General features: G+C 40.2%; 1 protein-coding gene across 1 annotated transcript in view; it reads left to right on the top strand.

Annotated features, from left to right (window-relative positions):
- UBR5 (ubiquitin protein ligase E3 component n-recognin 5) overlaps positions 1-27,477 on the top strand; it is an 87,743-nt gene that overhangs the window by 24,759 nt on the left and 35,507 nt on the right. The window contains 16 exon segments of the mRNA XM_015428253.1: positions 2,941-3,090; positions 5,902-6,113; positions 8,079-8,195; positions 8,754-8,864; positions 9,943-10,097; positions 13,715-13,832; positions 16,350-16,534; positions 17,000-17,109; positions 18,080-18,192; positions 18,631-18,774; positions 19,419-19,530; positions 19,708-19,862; positions 22,450-22,647; positions 23,633-23,843; positions 24,762-24,888; positions 27,202-27,353. Of these exon segments, the coding sequence (XP_015283739.1) occupies positions 2,941-3,090; positions 5,902-6,113; positions 8,079-8,195; positions 8,754-8,864; positions 9,943-10,097; positions 13,715-13,832; positions 16,350-16,534; positions 17,000-17,109; positions 18,080-18,192; positions 18,631-18,774; positions 19,419-19,530; positions 19,708-19,862; positions 22,450-22,647; positions 23,633-23,843; positions 24,762-24,888; positions 27,202-27,353 (2,370 nt within the window).

Genomic DNA, 27,477 nt, shown 5'->3' on the forward strand with positions numbered 1-27,477 from the left:
TCCCTAGAGTTTATGATATTGTAATTAGGGCACTAATCTGATTTGCTGTGCCAAAGGCATGAGTTCTGGGAGTTGCTGCAATATAAGGAACTGTGTCAGTGGAGACATTGGGATCTAAATTGTATTTCCTAAATTTGGGGACGACAACAAAATTTCAGCCCAGTGATGCCTTTGGATGAGCAGTATTGGCTTTTGAGTGTGCATATTGTTTGACCTCATGGTGAGTACAGTCATAGCCGCGATGGTATTGTGTGTGGATGGCTTATGACTAACAGTAGCTGTTGTAGGTATTTGGTAACCCTGCTGTTACTGCGCTGTCCCAGGGGCAATGAATCAGTTTTCTTTTCCAGTGCGCTTCATTTTATAGGATATAGTGTAATCCCACTGTTTCAAAGGGCCATTCAAAATCTTTCCCCAGCAGTGTTGGAGAGGACTCAAACTGATTTCATATGGACGGACTTGTTTGAGGCTTTGAAAAACACAGTAGGAAGGTGTCAAGTGGAGATGCTGTCTGAATGTGATTTGTGAATTTTTGTTGTATTTCTACCTAGAGAGTGCAAAAGAAATTACTCTTATGATATATGAATGGGTTGTATTTCATTTTGCCAAATGTAACTAGATTTGAATGAGTTTAGGTACGTATGTGGATTGTACTAGACATAGGATAGTCAGGGGTGTTTGTACAATGTAAGAATGAAGTGTTTTCCTCACTTATTTATACGGCTTCAAAGGGAATCTGTTAGAAGAGTCAGCTCTAATGTACCTAATCCTAGTACTTAAATGTTTCTGGTTATAGAACATGGATAAGTACAAAATTGGCTTTCTTAGGTACATTTTTATGATTTGCACTGCTGTCATCTCTCAAGGTATTTTAAAAAATCATTATAGTTAGATTGCCTTTGTATATTGTCTAAAGGAGTTGGGGAGATGAGTCGTGACTTTCGACATCATCCTACTTGGATGATGTGAAGGTGAGAGGCTGAAAGTTTAAGTTAACTATCTTATTGATCTAGAGATGCAGAATGGGTAAGATCAGAATCAACACAGTGTCCTTGATGATAAGTAACTTTAGAATAATCCCATGAATTATGGATGTGTGGAGCAAAAAAAAAACAACCACTGGTGTTTCTGACTCACTGCATTTAGTATATGTGAAAGAGATTAGACTATTGGGTATCAGCTTTTTCCTTTCCTTGGGCTGGGAGTGCCTCAAAGATGCATTACCTTATAATTTCCTCCCTATCTAGGACAAGTAGAAACAGGACCATGTGTTTTCCAGTGCTTCCCAAGGCCAGTAGGCATTACTGTGGAGATTGTAAGACAGAGCAGAAGTTTGTGTGTGGATGTATGAAAGATAAATAGGGAGGTGAGAGTGCTTTGTGGAGAAGGGGTAAGGCAAGCAAGGAAGGGACAATGGGTTGGACGCAGCAGAACAGGACTTTCTTAGCTTCCCTGTCTCATTGCCGCCTGAAATGCTGCTACTGAGAAACAGCATGATGGGCAGATTAAGAGTCCACAGTTGAAAGGAGTTGGTGGACTTGGTCCCCCTCCCTTCTGTTAGCTGGTTCCGACCCACCGGAAGTTGCCCCCCCCCATTTCGTTCATTCCATGAACCTCTACATCCTGCTTTTAGAAAATAAGTACATGATGTCATCTTATCACTGTGGTTTGGAAAATGATACATCTAAAAACAGTTCTTATATTTAGAATGTGTCATGGTTGTAATTCACAGTTTTGTTCTACAGTAGAGGTTAGAGAATATTTGGTGGTGAGATTCTGACTGATTGCAGTGTATTACTAAGACAGATGCTGAAAGAATGGTGTGAGTCAGTGTTTTTTGAACTAAGATTTCGGTCTTTAGGGAGGTATAAGACACACACTGATGGGGATTGAGGGGAAGAAAAATATTCAGTCAATTTATCATGTCTTAGTGGTAATAAATGCATTTAAAAACAGGGAAAAGTCAGGGGTTCTTAGAACGAGAGCCACAATTTCATTTGGTTTACTTGAAAGGGAGATGTTGGGTTGAAGATTTTTGAGGTGGATTCAATTGTTTTAAACGGGCAGTGTGTAGGAACTAGGAATGGACGTTGGAGTTTAGAAGCCCAGGTGTCTGAGGAAGTACCACTTGTGTATGTTGGAGCTGGAAAAATATCTACTGTGAGGCTTTTGGGGGACTGTATATTATGGAACATATAGTAAATCTTCATACGTTTTGAGAACTTCATAAATTTAAAATACATTTTCTCTTGTACATTTCTACTCTGCCTTAGAAAATAAATTCAGTAGAATGTCACAGGAAATGTGAACACTACCAATAGAGTTTTGTGTTTTAATGCCAGGAACCCAAGTCGAATTAAGATTTCATCCTAAAATGGAGCATTCCAAAATAGGGGGGGGGGCCCTGCTGTGCTAGAGAATGTTCTTGGTATGGCAGATATTAAAAATACAATATCAAAACATTTTTTAGGGGGACATATTTATGAATGCTGCATATATTGGTAAAATTCTATCAAAGACACTTCAGCTCAGGAAACTTGTAATTGTAGAAGGCAAAATGAGAGATAGCATGCTATCTGGAAGAAGAGTTTTTTTTAAAAAAATTACCTGCTGTTTTCTGGAATTTAAATGTATTGAGTCTTGCTCATTTTATATTGCTTAACTGCACACAGCTTTGTCTAATGCCTGGGTTCTTAGGATTAGATTAGTCTCAATGGCTTGAAGAAGCCAAGCAGTTGACTTCGATAACATTGGTTTTGTACATTAGGGCATGGTGCTTGACTGCAAGCGTGAGCAATAGGTACACTTGCATGAATATGGAAATCTGAAGACCAGAACATCAGTTTTTGTTGGTGGATTTGTCTTGTTTGGTGATGGTCTTTTCTAGCTGATATTTCAAGTAGCTGATAATTCACCTGAGATCCTTGTCTCCTCTTATAGAGGATCTTATGTCTCTTCTGGACGCTGACATACATTCTGCTCACCCAAGTGTCATTATTGATGCTGATGCTATGTTTTCAGAAGATATTAGTTACTTTGGTTATCCATCCTTTCGGCGCTCATCACTTTCCAGGCTAAGCTCGTCCCGAGGTAATTTTGCACCTTTTTTTCTTTTGTAAATAAGTAGTATTGCTGTGCAGTACTCTAGTTATAGCACATGCTGGTGAATTTGTCTTAGATTTGTGTGTACATTTCCCCCTATTTTAAGTATAAGTATTAAGTATTTTGTATTATACTATATTTTTTAAAAACTATATTTTGACATAATTACTTAGCTGTATGTTTGAAAGATCTGATAGGTGAAATGTGCATGGGGCTTTACCCATATATATTGCATTTCCCAAAGTCAACTTAACTAGACCTACTTCAGGAGTATTGATCTTTTAAAAAATTCTGACATGAATCATTCTAGAACATAATTGACTTTAGGTTGCTCAGTTATCCATGTCAGAGCTGGTGTACTGGTAGTGGCGCACAGGGCATTTTCTGCCTTCCTGGGTCTGGAGGCATATTTTTATAGTATACTTAAATGTCCTACTTCTGTTCTGTTAGGTAGCATTGAATTCTGTTCCACAGCTCATTATGCACTGCTCTAAGAGTAAACATTTTCTTTGCAAGATAGAAGGTCTAATGATTTTTTTTCAAATATAGATGGGAGAGGTTGGAAATTGAACTGCATTCTGAAAAACCTTGCAGTGCTCCATTTTGAGCCAGATATTCTTATCTGCATTTAGGCTTAGAAATAACCCATTGCAGCTACAGAATATTTTGCATAGCATCAAGGTCTAAGCATAATTTGAAAAAGTATGAAATGTAATATTGGACATGCTATCAGTAGTTTTTTCCTTCATGATTTCTTAAAGATAAGTATTCTACTTGGTAGGTATTCAAAACAATTTACCGATTGTTAATCCAACCCTCTGATGTGAAGTGTGACTCTACCACAGTTAATCTTTCTAAGATATTCAGACATCTAAATGTTTACAGCCGCATCCAGACATCAGAGCAAGCAGTAGTTAAAACTGGGGTTGGGCATGAACACAGCTTGTTGGTGTGTTTGCAAGCTCACCCCTCTCTTTCCCCTTACTCTCAAGTGCAGAGCTTGACTGAAAGCTTCCTGGTTTGATCAAGTGCTGTGTATGAGAGGAGGTGGGAGGAACTATGGGAATATGTGGGCATGGCAACCGGGTGTGTCTGTGCCTGATTACTTTTGAATTTACAGCTTGTCCTGACGTCTGACTGCAGCTGATGTGTATAAAGTAAGCTGTCAGGGGTCAGGATGAGGTTTAGATACATTAAAAAACCACAGCTTTAATTTTGTCTACATGTCAGATTTACCAAATCTAGCTTTATCACGTTGTTCATTTAGTTTGTATAGACAATAGTTATTGCAAAGGTTTAAAATACAGGCCCTGCCAGCATGGTTCATATTTAATACTGAAATGAGAGTTTGGAAGCCGCCTGCGAGCTCATGCATGCTCTCCTTCTGCCCCTCCCTCCAGGCCCAACTTCTTGTGTTACATTACCATTGCCAACTCAGTCATGTTTCCAGTGAATTTTAAGGATTCATTTTAATGTGGGGTTAGTAATGGCGACGTGTAATGCCAAAATTGGTGATTAGAGGAAGATGGTTTTTATGAACGAGAGGGAAGGGGTAAGGGAGATGGCAAGCATAATTCTGTGCTCTGCTTTTAATTTCTAAACTCCAGTTTCAGCATTAGGTCTGAGTGAATCTGAATAGACATGACGCACAATGGGAAAGGAAAAGTTGTCAACAGATGGGGAATTGAACAAGTAGAAACCCAGCCGTAAATTGATTCATTAAGGAAAGGAAGGAGAATGAGCAAAGTTCCAGGGAAAAACAAGGCAGAACTTTAGGGGTGGCGTTTGAAGAAAGAAGAGTATGAAGAGAGGCAGATGGGGAGAAAGAGCAAGGGGGAAAGGCAGGAGAAAAGAGATGGTTTTAAAGGGGGTGTTAACTTAAGCAAAGAATCATAGGGTTTATCTGAATTATGTGCATGTTCAAATACTCAACCTCTGACTTTTCTTAAATACTTCCCTTTTTCCTTTCTAAGGTTATTTCTATGTTAAGATGAAAAATCCTTATTTTCCATGTATATTTGTCTCTTGGATATTTAGCTTGATTACCTGACTTAAAATTTTAATTGTATGAAAGAACTGGAGAGTACTGGCTTTAGACAATTTGTAGGCCAATTGGAGGGAAAGCATTTTGGTAAGGAACGTCTTCCTTCAAAAATCTTTTTAGAACTTGTCTGACTTCAATTTTTTGTTCAGTTAACCAGCTTTAATGTAAGCTTTAGAAATAAATTCCAGTGCCATGTGGTGTTTAAACTAAGGGGTTGGATTAGCAATATTTGTAAGGTGTTCTTTTTTCCTTTTTTAAAATGTGGTTGAACTTTTTCAAGTGGTGGTGGTGGTGGTGACTGGGGAAATTCTGAGACTCTCTAATAAACACTCTTTTTGGGCTACCTTAAATGTCTCTAACAGATATTAATTACCCTGTTAGGTGATTTCTTTTTTGTTTTTCTTTTTGATAAAATCATCCACGATATACTCTTTGCATATGGTACTATATAGTTTTTAAATTGCTTTTTATATCATGCTTTTTTTTAAAAAAAGAAGCAATTTTTAATTCATTTTTGTGCAGTTTTGATCTTCCAAATTTTGAATTTTTATTTCTAGTTTCATTCTTGCATTTCAGATTATTTTGGTTAATATTAAGTACATATGCTTGAAAGGGTGACTACTTTGAATGTTGCATGTCATTTTTCTATGTAGCCTTTTATGAGTAGACTTAACTGCTGTTAGTTGCATCCTGAAGGGTCTTTACTAGAGAGTGGCTTACTTTTATCCCACTGGTGTGACCCAATTGCATACCAGTTCTCCTTCTTCCCTTAGAGAGAGACTCTGAGCTGTTGCGTGAACGTGAATCCGTTTTACGTTTGCGTGAACGAAGGTGGCTTGATGGAGCCTCATTTGACAATGAAAGGGGCTCTACAAGCAAAGAAGGGGAGCCCAACCTAGACAAGAAGAACACACCTGTCCAAAGCCCAGTCTCCTTAGGAGAAGACTTGCAGTGGTGGCCAGATAAGGTATTTGGTTTCTAAAATTTTCACATATAAAGTACTTTACCTGCAAGTGTGCATCTCTGTTTTCTTCCCATGCAAATGCTGCATGTAATTACTAGACTATGCTTATCATGGCATCCGGAGTAGATACTTACTGTTCAGGCCACTTCTTGGTCTAATCTATTGCTGTATTTCATTCCTAAACCTAATTACTTGAAGGTAAGTAGTACTGATTTTAATGGAAGTAGCTCATTGAAGTATGCACAAGCCTCCTGTCTTGGATTGTGGCTTAGCATCCTTCCAGTGTAGGAATCTCTCTTTTTTTTGGACCCTCAGAAAGGTGTTTGTCCCTCTTTTTCCCTCTGTGGATGCGCGGGTTAAAATGCTTTTCTCTTCAGATTGCATCTGTATGCTTCTTTCGTCTGTTTCTTGACCTTTCAGCAGTTCTCTGTTCCCACCAGATCCGTGCTGGTGAAAGTGCTTAGCATTTGTTTCCCTGCCTACTGAGAACTGTGGTTACTTGTTGATATCAAACCAGAATTTATTTATTTATTTATTTTTGATTTGGTGAACAAAAATCACTTTGAGGTTGCTTGTATTTTTCCCTTTGGACATATGTTTCTATGCCTGGCCAAAAGGTCTGTTTTTTTATGATACCCGCCCCACCAATCAAGTCTGTTTGCTCTTATGGCTTTCAACTTTAGTTCCTTTTATGTGGCTTGATTTGTTAGGAGACTGACCAGCAGTTGGTGTAGTACCACTGTGTCTAGATGGAGTTTCGGCTCCTGCCTTTTCCTTTCCTGAGGTACTATGGGAACCATGAGCTCTGGCTTGCTTGCCCTGTGACTTTCCATTGTAGATACAACAAGTGAGAGAATCATGGAAAGGAAAATTAAACGAGTATATACCATGAAGAAATTACTATGAAACTTTTGTGACTATATTATCATATCATTACAAATCCATTACATGTCATATCACATCAAATTTGTATTTGTAAGGTGTTCTTTTTAAGGTTATTTAATTCAATCTTCAGTAAGTCAATCAATATGTTGAGTTCTCAAATAGAATCAAAGTGCTTTCTGCCATTCGAAACGTATACTTAGAAAGTTCGATGAGACTTGGCTGTATATTTTCTCATTTTTGCTCACAAGACTCCACAGCTTAGGGGTAGCATTGCTCCCAAGCATCCGTTTAAAATTCTTGCAAGCACAAAGGTGTATAACACAGAGATCAAAAGTATAATGTGATATGAGATGTAGTGGATTTGTAATGATAATATAGTCACAAAAGTTTCATAGTAATTTCATGTATATATTCTTATTTGCTTTTCCTGTCCTGTTGACTTGGTATCTCTCTTGGGCACATGTCAAGTGAGGTGGATGGCTACAAAGGACAGGGTCTTTTCTGTTTGGCATCTTGCCTCTGGAATGCATGCCTGCCAACCCATTTACCTGGCTCCAGAACTGCTAAATTTGGGGCACCAGACAAAATCTTGTCCTTCTAGGCATTTAGAGTGGTGGTATTAAATTCTTCTTACAGGCGTTTGTAGGCTATTCTGTCACAATGCTGTATGTACTATGACACTTCTGTTGAGTTATACTGCTTTTATTTGGTTATTTGTTGGTTGTGTGTTACTTTTTATGGTTCTGGAACCTGTATTGGGCAATTTTAACTGGAGAGCATGGTATACAAAAGCATTAAATAAGTCCTCATAGAATTGTATACTTCCTCCCTGTTTTGTCATCTGTTGGGTGGCTCAGTCACTTTATTAAAAGATTGAATGAGTTTTGCTAAACCAAGTGTTGTTCTGCTTCAGGGTCATCTGGATAAGTTAAACAAACAAATTTTATTCCAATTTAGTAGCATTGACCAGTTGGCCTGTTTAAAAATCTTCTAAAGTTGTTTCTCTATGTATGAAATCTGGTACTTCTACGTATTTGGTTTTGACAGCATTGCAGCTTTAAACTTCTTGATTACTTCTTATAGGATGGACTGAAATTCAGTAGTATTGGTGCTCTGTATTCTGAGCTTGTGGCAGTGAGCAATAAAGGGGAGCTTTATCAGTGGAAATGGAATGAATCTGAGCCTTACAGAAACACGCAGGTATATATAATTTTGTTCAGTAAAAGTGAAAAATTTTGCTTATGTAAAAGCCCAGTTTGTCTTGGTCATTTTTGCCACGATTTCAGCAAGGGCAACAAGCTGTAAAGACCTCCTGCTTGCTCTGGAAAACGTCTTCCAACCTCACTACTTCTTCACAGCTTGGTAGTTTTGTTTGAAATTGGTGGCAGGGGCTGAGGGAAGGAAGCTGGGAGATCAGTGCCCTCAGTAGCAACACTGCCTGAGAATCCACCACTGGTGGAGAGGGGCAGGGAAGCTTCACTCAGAGACCTGGCAAAGAGATGTGGCTCTTGTCTCTGCAGCTTCGCATCCCTGACCCACCTTGTAGTGATTCCCTGCCATACATGAATTGATCATTCAGTTCTGTGGCAGAAAGTGCACTACTGCTTTTAGGAACAGCATCTAGATGGGGCCCGAGACTGCTTTCCCCACTTAGGACTCTGGAGGGTGGGGGTGGTGGTGCTTGGCCTCCCTCCCCATCATGAATGGTATTTCAGTAGCGAATGGACAAAATATGACCTGCTGCTTCTGTTTCTCAAGAATTCTTCAATACATCATCCACGTGCAATATCTTTGGGATTAACCAATGAGAAGATTGTCCTCCTCTCTGCGAATAGTATCAGAGCAACTGTTGCAACAGAGAATAATAAGGTATGATGCTCTGGGGATAAGGGGATTTGTTCAACTGTCTCGCCATAGGAAAAGACTACAGGTAGGTTTCACAAAATTATTTGTGATGGTTAATTTCCTCATAGCTATAACATTTGTATACAAAAGCAGAAGTGAGATCTGCCAATGAGAATATTATAAGGAGGATTGTGGGAATACTGTGGGCATTAAATGGCATCTATATTAATGGGTGACTGAACACACATGAAGCTGCCTTATACCAGTTCAAAACATCGGTCTGTCATGGTCGGTATTGTCTAGTCAGATTGGCAGTGACTCTCCAGAGTCTCAGGCAGAGGCCTTTTGTATCACCTACTACCTGGTCCTTTTTAACTGGAGGTGCAGATGCCAGGGATTGAACCTGGAACCTTCTGCATTCAAAGCAGGGGCTCTTCCACTGAGCCACCGCCTCTCTCCTGGATTGCCTGTGGAATTTTGTTTTGTCTTTGTGGTGATCCCGAGCGTCTTTGGCCTGTTCAAAATTAGAGGAACTTTCCTACTAAAAACTATAAAATTAAAGTATAAAATAAGGGTGGGATGCTTTGAGGCACCTTGTGTTGGCTCTTTTTTGGTTCTGCTTGTTGCATCTCCTACATATTCCTCACCCCTTACACTTTGAGAAATAGTTTTGATTATGCGATGATCAACATCTTTCGAAATACTGGACGGCTAAGAAGTCTGTTGTTTGTATAAGACACCCTGGTCACAAGAGGCTAAAAGTGTTCTGAAATGTAAAAGTTGATTGCTAAATAAAGACAAGCACTCCAGCCCAGAGCACTCAACATGTTCTCCATTGGGTGTGCATAATTCTCTCCACATGGAAAGGCTTCCTGTTAATTTCAAAGGAGGGACCAGATCCCTACCTACACTGGAATTTTTCCCTTGTGGAAATGAATTGCAAATGTTGAAGAACTTGGTAACCATCTGGGTTATGTCATTCTTCAAAAGAAGAATGCCTGGTGCAGGCCAGTGTATGTAGAATCAGTACTGGAGAGGATTGGAGTAGAATCCAGTTAGAAGTGATTGGATGTGAATGATCTTATGCTTTTTGTCCTCTTAGGTAGCTACCTGGGTAGATGAAACTTTGAGTTCTGTAGCTTCTAAGCTAGAACATACTGCACAGACTTACTCGGAACTGCAGGGAGAAAGGATAGTGTCACTACACTGTTGCGCTCTTTATACCTGTGCTCAGCTGGAGAATAACTTGTATTGGTGGTAAGTGTGTGATATTTCATTGTGGTCTAGATGTGCAGCTGAGATCTTTGAAGACAAGTAGAATAGAACAATGTTTTTCATCAGTGAATATATGTCTCTTAACTTAATGGAATTGGATTTTACATTTCCAGGTACAGTTACCAAAGTTTATTCATGCAGGTTATAAATGCTTTAATGGCAGTACAGTGCTCATCCTTGTGTTTCAGAGGGGGAGAGAAAATATTCACCATGACTGGAGTTCTTAAGTGGATTTTCTATTTACAGTTTGGTCTTACTAATATAAAAGTTCATACATCTTCACAGTAACAAACCTTCATTCCTTTACTACAATATGTAGACATTCCATTGTATAGTTATTTACTTCATACAGTTTCTCATCCCTGCCTTCCCTCTCAGGAGCACATCATTTCTCCCCTCCTCCATTTTATTCTCACAACAGCCTTGTAAGGTAAGTTAGGTGGAGAGTGTGACTGGCCCAAAGTCACCCATGGAGCTTAATGGCAAAGAGAGAACTCCCAGAACAGTATTGTACCACTATACCACACTGGCTGTGTGACAGATGTGATAAACAGAGATAGATGAATGTTTAAAGACTTATCACTAACAGAATTGTCTTATTGGCTAAGTTACAGTTGTGAGTATCGTTGACAGTTGTCTTGTTACAAGTACTTGTATGCCTGGTAAAGATGGCCTTGGATCAGTCCAGACTCCTACAATCATCTGGTTATTTATTTGTTTGTTCAATTTATACCCTGCCTTCCCCACCGAAGCAGGCTCAGAGCAGCTTACACACAGATAAAAACATAAACAAAAATTATAACACTCATAAAACCTTCTAAAAACAATCTAATATTGTAAAGCAACATATGTAATAAATACTTAAAGATGATGGCAACATTCATATTAATGTGTTCTATGGTCTGCCTTGCTCATCAGCTCCTTGATCTTTGTCATATATGTGGCGGGCACAGGCTGTAATTGGTGGAGCCAGAGAAACAGGGCTCTGTATCTATCAGTTGTTGTTGGTGGTGGCTCCTTAATTGAAAGCCTGGTGGAAGAGCTCTATCTTGCAGGCCCTGCGAAATGGATGTTTATCTTTCCCCCATGTTCCTGTGGGGTTTTAACTTATGAAAATATGCTAAGAATCAGGCACGTAATGTGGTGGATCCTACCCCTTTCCTACTAAGCAAAGTTCGAAGTCGTCTTCCAATTTAAGTGGCTCTTCCATTGGAGAAAAGCCACTTAAGTTGGAGGAAGGCTTCTTGTAGGAGGTTGGATCCACTCCATTATAAAATTCGTGTTTAAAAATTAACTCATTGTATCTAAACGAACATGAAAACAGAGTCAAAGCGCTGCTGATTTCCCCAAGAGAATTACTTATTCTCCTGTAGCATTAAACTATTTAAGGGGCTTTCTTTGTTTGACAGCACAAGTTCTACATGAGTTCTGTGCAGTCTCATATATGGAATGTGCTTGCATGAACCATAGTTGGGCCCTGGTATAAATTTCTGGAAGATTAGTTGTGCATCTCTAGGAGTCTTTCTTTAATAATTCTGGGTTTATTACTGTTGTGTCCTCTTCTTTTAGGCTATATCAAATCCTCCCTTTCTTGCGCTATGGTAAGCAGGGCTGTAAGAAGTGCTCTGAATGCAGTAGAAAGATTCCAGAATAACTTCCGTAACTCTTACCTCACTAGCTTGCATGCTGGTCATGCTGTTGAAATGAAGCGATAACCCTGCAAGCTCAGTAGTGCAGGTCCTCAGGTGGAAGAAGGGTTTAAAGCCATGGATGACTCATGTCATCCCATTTATCCTCCATCTACTTCCCTTCATAATCACCATAACATCTTATGTCTCTGATACCTCGTCACATTCTGCTTCTTCAGCACTTTCTTTAGGAGTCCTTGTCCAAATCCTCTGAGGGACAGAGGTCCCCCTCAAGTGGATGGCAAGGCTTTGGAAACAAAGAATCTGGAAGTTGGAAGTTTTTTAGACATTTGAGAATTGGAAGCTAATCTGTAGCTGTAGAGTTTCACAGAGGCCAGTAGGTCTATTTTGAGGAGTCTCACATTGGCACCTCCTCTGCTAGCCTTCATATTAAAAATGTGTGAGATTGTGTCCTTTCTCTGGAACCTTGATCCTCTTGATGTTGATGCTGACTTGATTCCAGAAGAACTGCTTCTTGATGATGACCTGAAGCTCCCTCAGAAGATAAATCCCTTTTCCATAAAGAAGGGGGGGGGGGAGGATGTATGTAGAGAAGACAGGATAAAGATGCGTGAAAGATGGCATAAAGCCACACTAAACTTCTAAATATTCCATATTTGCCAATCTGGATGCAAAGACTGTTTCCCAGACTGTTTCCAAGCTTCCCTTGTTGGTCTTTGCAGATCAGTTCAAGGATCTTTGGCAGAAACCTCTTTCTGTCAGCTTGAGAATCCTTATCAGATGTTACCCACTAATGCTAAATAATCTTCCATTACCATATCATGGTAATGTGGATGCAGCACAAATCAAAATAGTCTCTACCTGGCCGTTGTCATCTTTTCAAGAGGGTGTTGTGAGCAGAAAGGGTTAATCTTCTGCAACAGTGACAGGGTAGCAAATGATCCATCCCTTGTTTTTCTTCCTGAAAAACTGATGTTTTGCTCAAGAAAGCTTTCACAGAAGTACAGGTTTTTCAGATTGGTTAACTCATAGCTCAGCAGTTTGCCATGATGTTCACTGGTGCTTTGTAGACCTTTTGAGGGGAAAGAACGTTAAGGGTATTGATGCTTTCAAAGGCTAAAACAAGATGTCAGATTTGTGGGTCTCGCTGGTTCCTCTCCCCATTAAGGACCCGAGTCTTCCTCTTATTATTGTCTATGCCACCTTCAAGATTCTTCCACACCATTCTTGAACCCCAGAAATACCAGTTATCTTCCATGTCTCCAGTTGCCATGTGTAAATTTCAACTCCGGGTGTTGTGTGCATTCATATATTTTGGAACTCATGCCTTTGATATCCTGGCCTATTCAGGTGTTGGAACTGACTTACCTTTTGCGTGGACAGGTGGACATTTGCAGAAATGCTAAATTTGCAGACATGAATATTCACAGTGTCTTCCTTTTTCTGTTTTTGTTTTCTTTTTTTCACCTTTTGTCTTGAAATTACTGACATTTCAACATACACAATTTGGGCATTCTTTCTATTTCACTGGTATTGGATTACACTAGATTGGTGGGTCTGCTTGATTGCAGAACACAGGTGCAGAATTTTGCTTCATCTCTAAATTGCTTAAGATGGGTAAGGGGAGAGGGTTCCCGTCCCTCATATGTTCCAGACATTACATATGGCCTGTATAGCTGCTTTACCTTATGTATGTATATGCACAGAGTACCCATTAAGAGAAGAGCAGTTACAGATGAGCAAATATTTTCTTAAATTCTTATTTTTAAGAAGTTTTTATTGAATCTTAGATTTTAAGCTTTTGTTAGTGGTAATTCTCTTTAGAGCTCTTTAGGAACCTGTGAAAAATTCATTGACTTTGTTTTTAATTCTTTAGTACTCTTACAGTGTGTAACTTGATATTCAAAGCAATACTAAGTACATTAAAACAATATTCCCCTTCTCCAACAGGGGTGTAGTTCCTTTCAGTCAAAGGAAGAAGATGCTAGAAAAGGCCAGAGCCAAAAACAAAAAGCCCAAGTCTAGCGCTGGCATCTCCTCAATGCCAAATATTACTGTTGGTACTCAGGTAAGCAGAAGCATGCTGTAATATATATTTAAAATGGTTTTGAGGAATGACCTGCATAAAACAAGCTGATCTTCCTTGCTGTAACAATGTTTTATGATGTAACAAGGGGTCCACATGTATGCAGGCATAGTGTCTAAAGTGGGTTCTCCCGTTTGAACTGGCATCGATGAACTAATTACCCACACTCTACATTGTGTTTTGTCTTAGCTAGAATCTTGCTGTTTTTTTAAATTGTATTTTTCCATGTTACATTGTATTTTTCCATGTTACAATCAAGCACATCCCTATTCCCACACATATTGTATTCTCTACCCTCCCTCCTCCTTCCTCAAAGTTTATAATTGTTTCTGTGTCTTCGGCAATAGTCCTTTATATAGATCCTCCTCCTTCTGTCCTTCTTGCTTCCTCTGTTTCCTCCCGTCCTTCATACTTTTCTTCTTCCTTTTTCTCTTTAAATTCGTAGCCGAAGATTATTCCTGTTCTGTAATCAGAGGTAGGGAGTTTTAGTATAACTTGGATGGTTATTTTTCTCACATATTGTTCTTCTGCCTTTTCTTATTTCCTATCCCCCCCCCCTCAACTATTTATCCTTTCTAGCCAGGGGCACAAACTTAAGAGCTTCCACTGAACATCCGACCTTTGACTTTCCATGACCCATTTTAAATACAAATGCCACTTTTTCTTAATCTTCCCTATTTTTGCTTCCCATTGTTCTTCTTGGTTAGTAATAGTTATTATGTCTGATTGAATGTATTCAAATAAATAATTCTGCCACTTTACTACTGTCCATTTGGTTTTATCTTTCCATCCAAATGCTATTACGGCTTTCCCAGCTAACACCATTGCTTTAAATAAGTCCTGTCCTCCTTTTCCAATGCCTTGATTGCCTAAAGTGCTGCTTAGCATCAGTTTCAAGTCTATCTTCGGCCTTATTGTAAAGAACTTATAAAGCTGCTTTGTCACTTTCTCCCAGAAACTCTGAACTTCTCTACACAATAAGGGTTCTTATTTGATCCTTATCAATCACCATTTTCCTATATATTCTACCTGCTAATCCTCTTTTTGCATTTGTCATTGATCTTAACAGCTCCTCTATTGGCTCTCCCATCGCCAAAGTTTTGTTTTCAATCATCTTTTTAAGTCTGTTATATAAACCTGTGATCTTCAACCAGTGCTTCCTTCCTATTTCCTCATGTAGTGTTGGTAATGATTTAATTGTCTGCCCGCATATTATATCTCGTAGCCTAGTATACCCTTTCTGTTTAAGTAATAACCACCATTTCTCATCCTCTTCCTCTTCATCTAAAGCCTCTAACGGAGCGTACCTCGATATTCCTTTTAGCCATTTCCTCTGCCATTTCCTCCAAATCATTAATGCTGTTCTTCTTGGTCCCCTTTCTAATTTTTCATATTTAAATTTATCTCCTGTAAATACTCCAAATCTTCCCACCCCTTTATTTGCTTCGTTCTCGACTCTAATCCATTTTTGTTCACCTTCCTCGCCTGTTTCCATTAATGCTTTTATCTGGAATGCCTCGTAATAATTCCCCAGTTCTGGGAGACCCCATCCCATATCTGAAACCTTAGCATAAATGAAATGCCTGGAAACCCTGTTTTTTTTTACTACCGAAAACCCACTCTTTTATTTTCGCATTCCAACTGTTAAGCTAGAATCTTGCTGTTGTATAGATAGGCTTCCATACTTGCTGGTACTGCTGCAGGAAATCTGTGCAGCTGCTATTTGCTGTACCTTCTTGGCATCTCTGCCCTAGCTTTGTATCCATATTTTATTGGTCTACTAAGATAACACCTATATCTAATTCCCACGATGGTCCCACCAAAAATCTGAAAGCTAAAAATAAACAGTGGGTTGTGTTGGATGTAAAAGGATACCTCCAAGATTACCGATTATCACAGCAGACTCTCCCCCAAACGATGCTAATTAAGATCTTGCATGACTGTGTTGTGAGATGGTCACCACTGTTCTGTGGATGCTAAACAACTCCAGACAACTTTACCAAGATCCCCTGCCTTGGATGCAGTGTACTGTAGAATTTATAGCTTTGCCATCAAGGGTTTAATTTGTTCATATACGTGTAAGATGTAGTCCAGTGAGATCTCATGAATGCCAGGAGGGGACTACTGGGAAAGTGAAAGCCAGGGGTGGAGAGAGAAGTGGCATGTATAGATCAGAGGGAGAGAAGCAGAAAGGGAATGGTGAGAAGAAAAAAGGGCTCTGTGAGGGAAAGGGGGGTGGAGTAGAAAATAGAACAGTGGGGGAAGGGCTAATCTAGGGTAAGGAAGGGAGAAGCAGACATTGCAAGGGGAAAGGACCAGTGGGTTGGGGTGGAATTTCCCTTCCTTTGTAAGTTCTTGTAGGTCCACTGTTGTACTGATACCAGTGTGCCACTACTGAAGAACTGGCATAAAATGAATTACTCAGTATTTCCTCCAAGGTCTATTTTGGTGCTTCACTTTAATGTAAATAGTTGATCACTAGCCTTGTTTTGATTGCAGGTGTGTTTGAGAAATAACCCTCTCTATCATGCTGGAGCAGTTGCTTTTTCAATCAGTGCTGGAATTCCTAAAGTTGGAGTCTTAATGGAATCTGTGTGGAACATGAATGATAGCTGCAGGTTTCAGCTCCGGTCACCAGAGAGTTTGAAAAACATGGAGAAAGCTAGTAAAACTACCGAGGCAAAGTAAGTAGGCTAAAATGTGCAATAAACATTTAAAAAATGTAATAGATCAGTGCCATTCAAAGCACCTTTTTGCCAAATTGTCAGCATTGTCTTTTGGCTCCTAAACCTAATTCCTCTTGGGTGCTCTAGGGGGCCTTTAAATGTTAGTTAGAAATATGTGTCTCAAGTTATTTAGGAAAGAATTTGAATGTATATTATTTGGATTAGGTCTTGTTTGAAAAAAAATGCATCCTCTTCAGATCGTATTAAAAAGCACACACTGATTTTGTATTTTGGCTTCATGGATTGTGATTAAAAATAGGGTACTTAGTCTAAAAAAGAACTTCCAGATCTTCTATATATCACGTCTGTGTAGCAAAGCTTTGTATTCACTTTAAAAAAACACTCAGAAAAGTTAGCAGCTCTGTCCAAAGCATTGGCTAGGCTTCATGGAGAGAGTAAATTATATATTTTTTTAAATCTTAGACCTGAAAGCAAGCAGGAACCAGTGAAAACTGAAATGGGCCCACCACCTTCTCCAGCATCTACCTGTAGTGATGCCTCTTCGATTGCAAGCAGCGCATCTATGCCATATAGTAAGTTGTACAGAGAAGATGAGTGTAGATTGTGGTTTTCTGTTCAAAGCCATAGAGGTGCTAAGTCTACCAGTTATACTGATATATTTATAGTTGCTTTGTTAACTGTGAACACCCAAGCTTACTGTATATAAGGACTAGTATTTGATCGACTACTTGGCTGATAGTTTGGAAAACAAAACTTTAGAGAAGTGTATCTTTTTTTTAAAAAAAACACGGTTTCATTTCCACAGTTGGTTGATAATGGATGTTTGTGTTCTTATGTAGAACTGTTACTTTACTTATTATGTTAATGTTAACAATATTTAGTGTTAGTAGATGGTTGTTTTCAGTGGGCTGAAAGTTATCTCTCCTTATATATAATTGAATAGTGGGTGCCAAAGTTCTAATTCTAAAATGCACTCCCTTAGTGTATGGCTGATGGCACTGCTCCTCAGCATATATCGCCACCAATCAGAAGCCAAAGCCCGGGTCCCGCCCACACCACAACTGCTGCGACAACCTGGTCTTTTGCATATGGAAGCTGATTGGACTTCAGTCCATTCCACACCTCAAACTCCCCCCCCCCGCAAGGCAGTTGGAATTTTCAGTTGCATAACATACCTCATAGGGGAGAGGAGAATGGGTAACAATGGTTACCACTCTCCAGGTGAGGGCTACAGATAACTCAAACATACAAATGCTCTTCAGGTAGCAGATATCAGTCCCTCTGGAGAAAACAGTGGACTCTGTCATTAAACCCTGCTGAGGTCGCCACAGGAAACTGACACTGTTTGCCCAAAGCCAGAGCACTCTCCCAGAGCCTCTTTCTAGATCCCGTTGTATTTATTTCCGCAACGGGCATTATTTCTAGTTGGTACTAATTGAGAAACTGACCTACAATAGAAAGTATGTGCGTTTTATATAAATAGGCATTTGATGGGGACATCATCAAAGCGGAGTGATAACTTGTATTTCTTTCTCGTCTAAGAACGACGACGGTCTACGCCTGCTCCAAAAGAGGAGGAGAAAGTGAATGAAGAACAGTGGTCTCTTAGGGAAGTAGTATTTGTAGAAGATGTGAAGAATGTTCCTGTTGGCAAGGTTTGTATAAAACAGAGCTGCTTTCAGTCTCCTTTTAATTGTTATGGTACCAGTCCCCCTCCCCAGCAAGTGCTGCTGTTTTACAAGTGCAGTCATAGTTGTTTGACTGCCTCCCAGTGAACTACTTTCACCAGTGCAAATGGAATTCTGTGCTGAGGTATGGCTTGATCCTTCCTTACATGCTTCCTGTGCATTACCAGGAGTAAGTGGTTATTTCAGGGTAATATAAAATAAAATGATAGGCACATGGAAAATAAGAGAATATGACAGCTGCCTTAAAAGCCAGAAGTGTTACTAAATCATGTCATCAAGTTTTAATGTTTCTGAGTGCTTAAAATTCTAAGTGTACTCCTAAAGCCTAGCATCTATGCATGTTTTTTTAGCTTTGCCATCAAGGGTTTAATTTGTTCTTATACATGTAATATGCTTTCTTTATAGGTACTGAAAGTAGATGGTGCTTATGTTGCTGTAAAATTTCCAGGGGCATCCACTAGTGCGAACTGTACAAACAGCTCTGCTTCAGATCCTGATCCATCTTCTCTTCTTCAAGATTGCCGATTGCTCAGAATAGATGAACTCCAGGTATGTATGATAATATCAAGACATGGCAGGTTTAAAATGTTAGTAACCCTTTGATGAGAGCACAGCTTAGAATATCACGTGTGATTCTTTTATCTGAAATACGCTTTTATTTGATGCTGGGATTGGAGAAGGTGCAAAATTGGATTGCTTACATGTTCAAGGGGTTAGAACTTCCATATAGGAGAATAGTCTATAGAGGTTGTAGTTAGAGAGAAGATGGCTAATGGGAGATGTGAGGAAGATCCAGATAAAAGGAATGATGGTATGAATAGAACTGTGACCCCCCACATAATATTAAGCCTGGGGCTGTTCGTGAAACTAATTAACAGAAGGAAGAGGGTGGGCAAAAGAAAATATTTCACAGTCAACACATAAAGTAATTTAAATTAATTGTGCTAGGTTGTGGTGATGACCTCTTCTTTGGTGATATCAAAAGGGTTAAACAAATTAATGGAGAATCACTTGGGTCTGTGGTTGTTGGCCATGAGAGTCAAATAGAAACTCTATGTTCAGGGGCAGCCATGCCCCTAATTATTACATGCTTGGGAAAGGGGAGAGAGAGAGGCTTTGCCATCTTGCTCCTCTTGGTAGACTGCCAGAGGATTAGACCAATTCCTTGAACTGAAACCTCCTTTTGTTATCAGGTGGTAAAAACGGGTGGGACTCCAAAAGTTCCAGATTGTTTCCAAAGGACTCCTAAAAAGTTGTGTATTCCTGAGAAAACAGAAATTCTAGCAGTGAATGTAGACTCAAAAGGTGAGTGTCTTTTTAACTCCTCAGCTCCTTTCTTTAGACTAGAAACTTGCTAATCCTATCAGCAAAAATGGGCAAATTTGCAAACATGGTTTATTTCATTGAAAAATATTTCCTAGCCATTAGTTTGAAATATATTCTTAGGGAATAACATCTGTTGGTCTTTCTACACACTTGCAGGAGTACATGCTGTCCTGAAGACTGGGAACTGGGTTAGGTATTGCATCTTTGATCTTGCAACTGGAAAAGCAGAACAAGAAAACAATTTTCCCACTAGTAGTATTGCTTTCCTTGGGCAGAATGAGAAGAATGTTGCAATTTTCACTGCTGGCCAGGTTTGTTTTTTTTAATTTCATGCATTATCTAAAATTACCATTTTAGTGGCATTTAATGGTAATAAAATAACCAAGTAAGGATATAGTCAAGTGTAGCGCAACACTGTGGAGTGGTGCAGCTTTTCCTTATGGCCAGACTGGCAGAAGTGAGCACTGAAGACAAGCAGAGCATGCAGGGAAAAGCCCCAGTAAGCACAGTAGTCCCTGCTGGTGCCTATTCGCCTTAAAAATAGGCAGGCTAATCAGAAAGGAATAGTTTATTTATTTATTTATTTATTTATTTATTTATTTATTATTAAATTTATACCCCTCCCTTTCCCATAGGGCTCAGGGCGGCTTACAAGGCAAGAAAAAGCTTGCTAATAAAACATCAAAACTCTAATACAGTTAAAAACAACATATACAATTTAAAACCATTTAAACATTAAGGTGCTCAGTAACCACATTCATTCCAGAATCTCAGAGACTCAGAGAGGCCGACCACAACCCTAACACAGCCCAAACATTCCCAGTAGGCATTGATAATAGATGTTAACAATGATTTTACCCGGCCTCCTAAGCCCTAACCCCCCCCCCCAGTTCCTCTAGGCTTGGGTTTTCCCCTCACTTGCCACTACCATCCTCTTACTCTATTAAGACTCCAGGTATGGCCAAAGAGCCAAGGAGGTCCTCTGGGGAGGAGAATGTAAACACCTTAGCTTTTCCCACAGGGCAGGGTCCCAACAAATAGGGAATTCAGCGGCTGTTGATTCTGAAGTAGTTCCTGCTGTGCCTGACCTCTGGGCCTCTGTACTTCATTTTTTTTAAAAAAAAATTTAATAAGTTTATTCATGAATATACAAATACAAATACAAATATTTACCATACGAAACACAAGGTTGCAGAATACATTGAAAGAAGAAACGCGGCAACTGTAACTAGCATAAACGAAGAGATGTGTTGTCTTAGACATATCTTAAACATTACATCAAGTAGTACCGTAATGCGGACTATAGAAATAACAATGCACACTCAGTTAGAAATAATCAAGGTAGCAACAGAATAGTTTAGTAATGTCAATGTCAGAGAAATCTACTGCACCCAAGACCTTTTGAATGAATGGAGACCACTTCTTAGTAAAAAGGAGTTTACGGCGTTCTATATTGGGGAGGTCCAGTTCTACCATAATTTTCTCGAAAACAAAATATTCCCAAGATTTATTATACCACTCGGATATGGTGGGGGATGTTGCGGATTTCCATTTAGAAGCCAGAATCGTCTTAGCTGCAGATAAGAGAGTAATAGAGAGATCCTGAAGATGTTTAGGAGTAGAAGTGGTTTCCCACAGATTCAGTAGAACGACAGCAGGCAAAAAAGGAATTTGCAATGTTGTAATATTATTTATTTCGTTGATAATTTTAATCCAAAATTGTCTTGAAATTGGACAAGACCACCATAGGTGAAAGTAAGTTCCGACATTCCCACATCCCTTCCAACATAAGGGGGAAAATGATTTGGAAATAGCCTCTGTACTTCATGAGCTGGATGGAGCAGGTGGTGGTGCAGCAGGTTTCCAATGCAGTGCCAAAGGCTACAGTGAACTAATTAGGGGCCCAATCCTTTGGTGCCAAGCCATGATTGAAATCCCTTTTGTAAGGAGTCCTATAGGACTTCAAAGAAGCACAAAGGGGAGGCCTTGGTATGGGGCAGATCTGTGCAAAAGAAACATAGGCAAGATCACAGATCAACTTACTCCTTCCCCTGTTGTAGTCCGAGTTTGCCCAGCGTACACCTCTAGCTGCCTTGAGCAATGAGGAAAGGTGAGCTATAAATGCTTTGATGATTAACCTTCTCATAATCCCAGAGCCTCAACTGAAAGGATGCATTCTCATAAATGAAAGGCTTCCCGCAGGAAACACAGAGTAGAGGGTTGCTGCTCAGGGGACGAGGGGGATGCTCTGTCCTCTTCTGCCTCCCTGGAGCAATCAGAGAAGGCTCTGGGCTCTCATAAGGAGGAGGTAGTTCTTGCCAGAGTAGGTGGTACAAACTGAACCTCATTTAGATCATCTCCCCACTGGAAACCTTCCCTGGACTCCTCTCAAAGGCCATGTGCACCCTGGTTTTCAGCTGGCAAGGGGGCAGGGCCACAGTTTCACTGTACCAAGGAGGATTCCACCAGAGTCTTTCAGCGTCTCGAACTATTCCCGATGATTTCAACTGAATTGTCATGCAGGAGTGCTCCTAGGGGTGCCTGTATTGATGGTTATATGATTTATTCTTTTTTTCATCCAGAGCAGGTTGTCTAACTGCCTTGGCTTTTATCAACCCTTTCAAAAAAGTTGTGGGTGGGCTGTATTGCCTCCTCCTGGAGAGGTGCCCCTGTATTGCCACCCCCACCCTGGATAGTTTGTACTGTATCTTTATTTTGAAATAAAGAACTGTGTTGAAGATTGGGGAGAGAAACTTTATGCAAATTTATTTACGCAATTTATTTTGCAGATAGTATAGCAGAAATTGATGTGTTATGCTGTAACCACATGTGTAAGACCTGATACGAATGCGTAAAGTAACCCCAAAATTGATGTATCAAAACGTACTTTTTATGTAGGAGTCTCCAAGCATTCTTAGAGATGGAAATGGCACTATATATCCAATGGCAAAAGATTGCATGGGCGGAATAAGGGATCCTGATTGGCTAGATCTTCCTCCTATTAGCAGTCTGGGAATGGGAGTTCATTCCTTAACAAATCTTCCTGCCAATTCAACCATTAAAAAGAAAGCTGCGATCATCATAATGGCTGTTGAGGTAATTCATATTATGACCTAATTCATATTATGACCTAATTAATTACTATTTAGAGACACTGTTCTGCTCTTTTTGACAATTCTCATCTTTTAATTATAGTCTGCTTTTAAACAATTGGTCCTCAATTGAATAAATTCAGGTGGGTGAGTGGTATAGTTTGTGCTGGATTAGAAGGGTGTCTGGCTGGGGTTACAGTTGCTATTGTCTGATGATTTGGTTCGAGTTATTCCTTTCTGATATGAAAACTGATGTTTTCTGTTTTGGCCAAAAGTTTTATAGAAAGCATAGCCATGTACCAGACAATATGATCAGTGCAATCCTAAACAGAATTCCACGCTTCTAAATCCATTGACTGCAATGGGTTTAGAAGGGTGATAATTTGTTTAGGATTGAATGGCATGTATGTTTTCTGTAAGGTTGATTGTGATCTTTCAATAAGCTGGTCTTACCCTTCCATTTTGAAATGGGCCATGGCTAAAATGCAGGCTCTGACAGGTGTAGTCTTCTGTGCAAGCAGACCTGTGCATTTATCCTTCCACTTTGCTTTTCTGGGACAGAAGGCGCTTGTACGCAGTGTTTTTTGGCATTCTGATTTCCTTTTAAATAGTAACTTCCCACAAAATTATTTGCTTTTTAAAAAGGGCAATGTCGCATTTAGCATTAAAATGCATTTTACACTAGGCAACTGATCCTAAGCACATAATAGTACATCATAACAGAGAGTATGAATTTCAGAACAGTATGGCTGGGGTAAAATTTGCATGTTCCCAAGTTGATTTCTTGACCACTTGTGGCTGAAGTCTCCCTGGTATAGTTTGTCCTATTTAAATCAATTGTAAAATGCTTTATGGTCATAGTTTGCTACTTCATGTACTGTGCCCTTCTTCATGAAGTTTGGAGTTGTGAATTTGAACCAGAGCATGCTGCAGCTTAGAAGTAAGCTAGCACTCATTTGCTTTCATTCATTTCATTTTTCTGTGTACAGAAGCAAACTTTAATGCAGCACATTCTCCGGTGTGACTATGAGGCCTGCAGACAGTACTTGATGAACTTTGAGCAAGTTGTTGTCATGGATCAGAATCCCCAAGCTCTGCAGACATTCCTTGGCCACAGATGTGATGGAAACCGCAATATTCTGCATGCGTGTGTATCTGTCTGCTTTCCAACCAGTAATAAAGAAACGAAAGAGGAAGAGGGTGAGTTTAAGAACGTGATGGAAATAAGTTTTGGCTGGCAGCGAGATACCCAGCTAGATGCATTATTCAGAACTTCCCATTCATAAGAACTCATCATTTGAAAATCCAGGCTTTGTACAGTGTTTTCATACACAGTGGGACTCTAACATTTGCTTTTCAGCTGCAGTCCCCCCGCTGTACCACTGCTTCTGTAGGCTGTGGGACCTCTAGTACACTTGATGTAGAATAAAAAACAGCTGAAAGGGAATCACCTGTGTTTAGCTTCCAGCCACAGATCTCTCCTCTAATGTATGCTAGTGTAAATCAGGAACAGACACCACAAAAGCATTAAGGTGAAAACAGTTATATCAGGTGCAGAATTACGGTTAGAAAGTTGAACCTGCCACCTCCCCTCAAGGAAGAAAAAAATGGAGGAATCCTGCCCACAGATGGCCACCATGGTGGCTTTTGCTAGTAATGCTTCATGAACTAGCAAAAGGCCTGAAATTTCTAAAAATGAAGAGGGATTGTCTGCCGAACTGCTTGTAATACAAAAGTAATATAGTGCATTTACATGGGTGGAACAGCAAAATCCATTTTGAGTCGCAGAAGGCCGAAGAAATTTTCTAATGTCCAAAACATGCTTTATATAGTATTTACGAACCTTTTAATATGGCATCTTGCAGATGAATGATTCATTTGAATAGTTAGAAACTTATTACCATATATTATATGCTGGCCCAACTGGATGCAGGAAGCATTCGGTTTTGCCTTTCTTTGCTTTGTATTGAAATTGTCCTAACCTGATAAATTTTGTGATTGAATGATTTTTTTTCCTTATTTGAATTTGAAAAGTAAAGACTTTGAAGAAGCCTAACATTTAGTTGGGTGTTTTGGATATAAAAGAAATGGATGTCAAGTTTTTTCTTTATGCTTCAGAAGCAGAGCGCTCAGAAAGGAATACGTTTGCTGAAAGATTATCTGCAGTTGAGGCTATTGCAAATGCTATTTCAGTGGTGTCGAGTAATGGACCGGGAAACCGTGCAGGATCCTCAAGCAGCAGAAGGTAAGCAAGTGATAATGTATTCTCTTTCTTGTTCCTCCTGGTCTAGCACTTCTCATTCACGTATTGGATTTATGGACTTGGTGCCATCTGCAATTTTTGGCATTCAAGTTTTAGATAATGTACATAACGCTTAAAAATGTGTGTGTGTATAAAAATGCAAGCATGTGTCACTGGGATATATGTGGTTCATCGTCGTGACTTCTGTGCAGGGACACATGGGACTGCAGGATTGCAGGCATGCTGCGGAGAAGCTTTTAAAAACGTTTCTAGGCTCTAGGAGTGTTCCCTCTCCCCTCTGTCTGCAGAGATCCTTTTCCCTCCCAAAGGGTCATGTGACAGAGGCAGGTCAAGCACTCCTCCCTCAGTTCTCTTCTTGCCGTGCTTCCAGTACAGCTGCTTCATGGGGCCTCAAAGATGAGTTCCAGTGAGGCCTTCCACAAGAACTTCAAAAATTGTTACCTACAAAATCGGATGACTCTTTTAAAAAAGAGTGACAATTGTGGAGCAAAGATAGCCCAGAATGACAGTCATAAAGTGTGTCTTCTGTGTTTGGGAGAGGGACACAGCACGGCTACCTGTTCAGCATGCTGTCAACTTAACCCGAAAGCCAAAGAGGACAGAGTGGCAAGATTAAAAGCTGCTTTATGGGAGAAAGCCCTGGGTGCCCCAGACCTCTGTGGTGAAAAATAGCTTCAACATGATAAGGGAGTGAGGGCCCATTTGGTGACTTTGACACCAACACCCTCAATGTCGGAGGTGCAAGACCAACCTCCTGTTGTCAGATCAGCTTTGGAACTCCCTCCGAATTAAAGCTAAGACAAAGGCATTGATGTGGTTCAGTCTCACTTCAAGATTAACCGTCTCAGTCCCCAGTCCTCCCGGAATTGACAATCCTCCCTGGAATTGACAAGCTGACTCCCCTTGGAGTCAAACGTCCACATCGATGATTTTAGAAGACTCCCCAGATAAACTGAATGCAAGTTTGAGGTTTGCCCTAGACACAATCCAGTCCCTGGGTTCTCTGGTAAATTGGAAGAAGTCCCACCTGACTCCTGTCCAGTCTACTGACTTTTATCAGGGCATCTCTAAATGTGATAGAAGAAAAGGCATACTTGCTCCTTCTAAAGGCCAAAACTATGATAGCCCTTGTACGGAAATGTTGTGGGTCAGTCAGGAGGAGAGGACTAGCTGTGAATCATCAGAACCTGGCAAGCAAGAAGATGAACTGCAGGCTTGTCAGAATTCACAGCTGACAGCTGATACAGAGCCAGCAGCACCTTCCAGCCCTCTTCCAACAGATGAAACCCAGCCTTCCAGTTTTACCCACACCTTTTGAGCGCTGGAGATGAGGGCTTAGAATGGAGCTTCAGAAGCGAAGACAAAGTGTACGTCTCCTGGCCTGTTGCCCCCTGCTTGCTGATGATGAGTAGCTGCAGGGTTACTCCCATGCAGTTGGCTGCAAGTATGACCTTCGAGCTGATGCCTGTAAAAGCCAGTCAAGGGAGACTGCTCGATGTGGAAGAAACAAGTCATCACCCAGTGAACTCTGCGACCACAGCTCAAGACCCTGCTTTGCCACAGTGACCTTCAGACCAGCTTTGGACTTGGATCTCAGGCCTGCTTTCTCTTGTTTATGACCTTGGACTGAACAACTCTGTCTTGCCTGACTTCCGGAACCCTGACTTTGGACTGACATTGATGCTGATTCTGGACTCTGGCTGCAACTGCACCCAGCCCCTGACAGGAGTTTACTTTGCTCTGACAAGGTCCTCAGGTCTGCACAGTAAACTATATGGGCCTTTGCTGCTTTGGGCTTGGTGTAGCTTACAAAGGGAGACTGGTCAGTACAGAATCTTCTTCCTAAGAGGGGGATTGGTCTATGGCTCTCTGAAAGAAGCCATTGCATAATACTCTTGAAGGAACTTACCCTGGATTCTTTACATCCAAGTAATTTACAGGAAGTTCTTTACCTTTAAGGAGAAGGCAATGGCTCAAATACAGGTTCTTCCTTTTGCGTTGAAGTAGCTTGTATGTCCAAAGAGCACTACCATCAGCCTTAGAAGCTGTTTCCCCTACCAGACTCTCTCTTAAATTTCATTAAGTCTCAGGTGTACTTAAAGATGAATGGTTTTTTTAGGTTTTTTTAAAAAGATGAATGTTACTTGAGGTTAAATTGCAGTTTCTTTGTACTCTGTTAATCTTCAGAAATACGGATGAAAAGTTAATTTGGTCTGTAGGCATAACTGCTGTGTAAAGTATGCTCTCTTGAAGGAAGTGCAACATGAATTTTAGGATTTCCTCTCTTTCTCTTAGTTTGAGGCTGAGAGAAATGATGAGAAGATCCTTGCGAGCAGCAGGTTTGGGCCGACATGAAGCTGGGGCTTCATCTAGTGATCATCAAGATCCAGTTTCCCCTCCAATAGCTCCTCCCAGCTGGGTTCCAGATCCTCCTGCAATGGACCCAGGTAAGGTTATGTGGGCGTGTTGAAATAGGTATGAAAAGTATGTTTCTGACGAACTTGCACCGGAAATTCATGGGTGTTTATAAGAACTGTGTAAACCACCAGCGGTGCCCCTGACCTGGATAGT

Source organism: Gekko japonicus, unplaced genomic scaffold (assembly GCF_001447785.1).
Source record: "Gekko japonicus isolate JY-2015 unplaced genomic scaffold, Gekko_japonicus_V1.1 scaffold555, whole genome shotgun sequence".
Lineage (NCBI taxonomy): Eukaryota > Metazoa > Chordata > Lepidosauria > Squamata > Gekkonidae > Gekko > Gekko japonicus.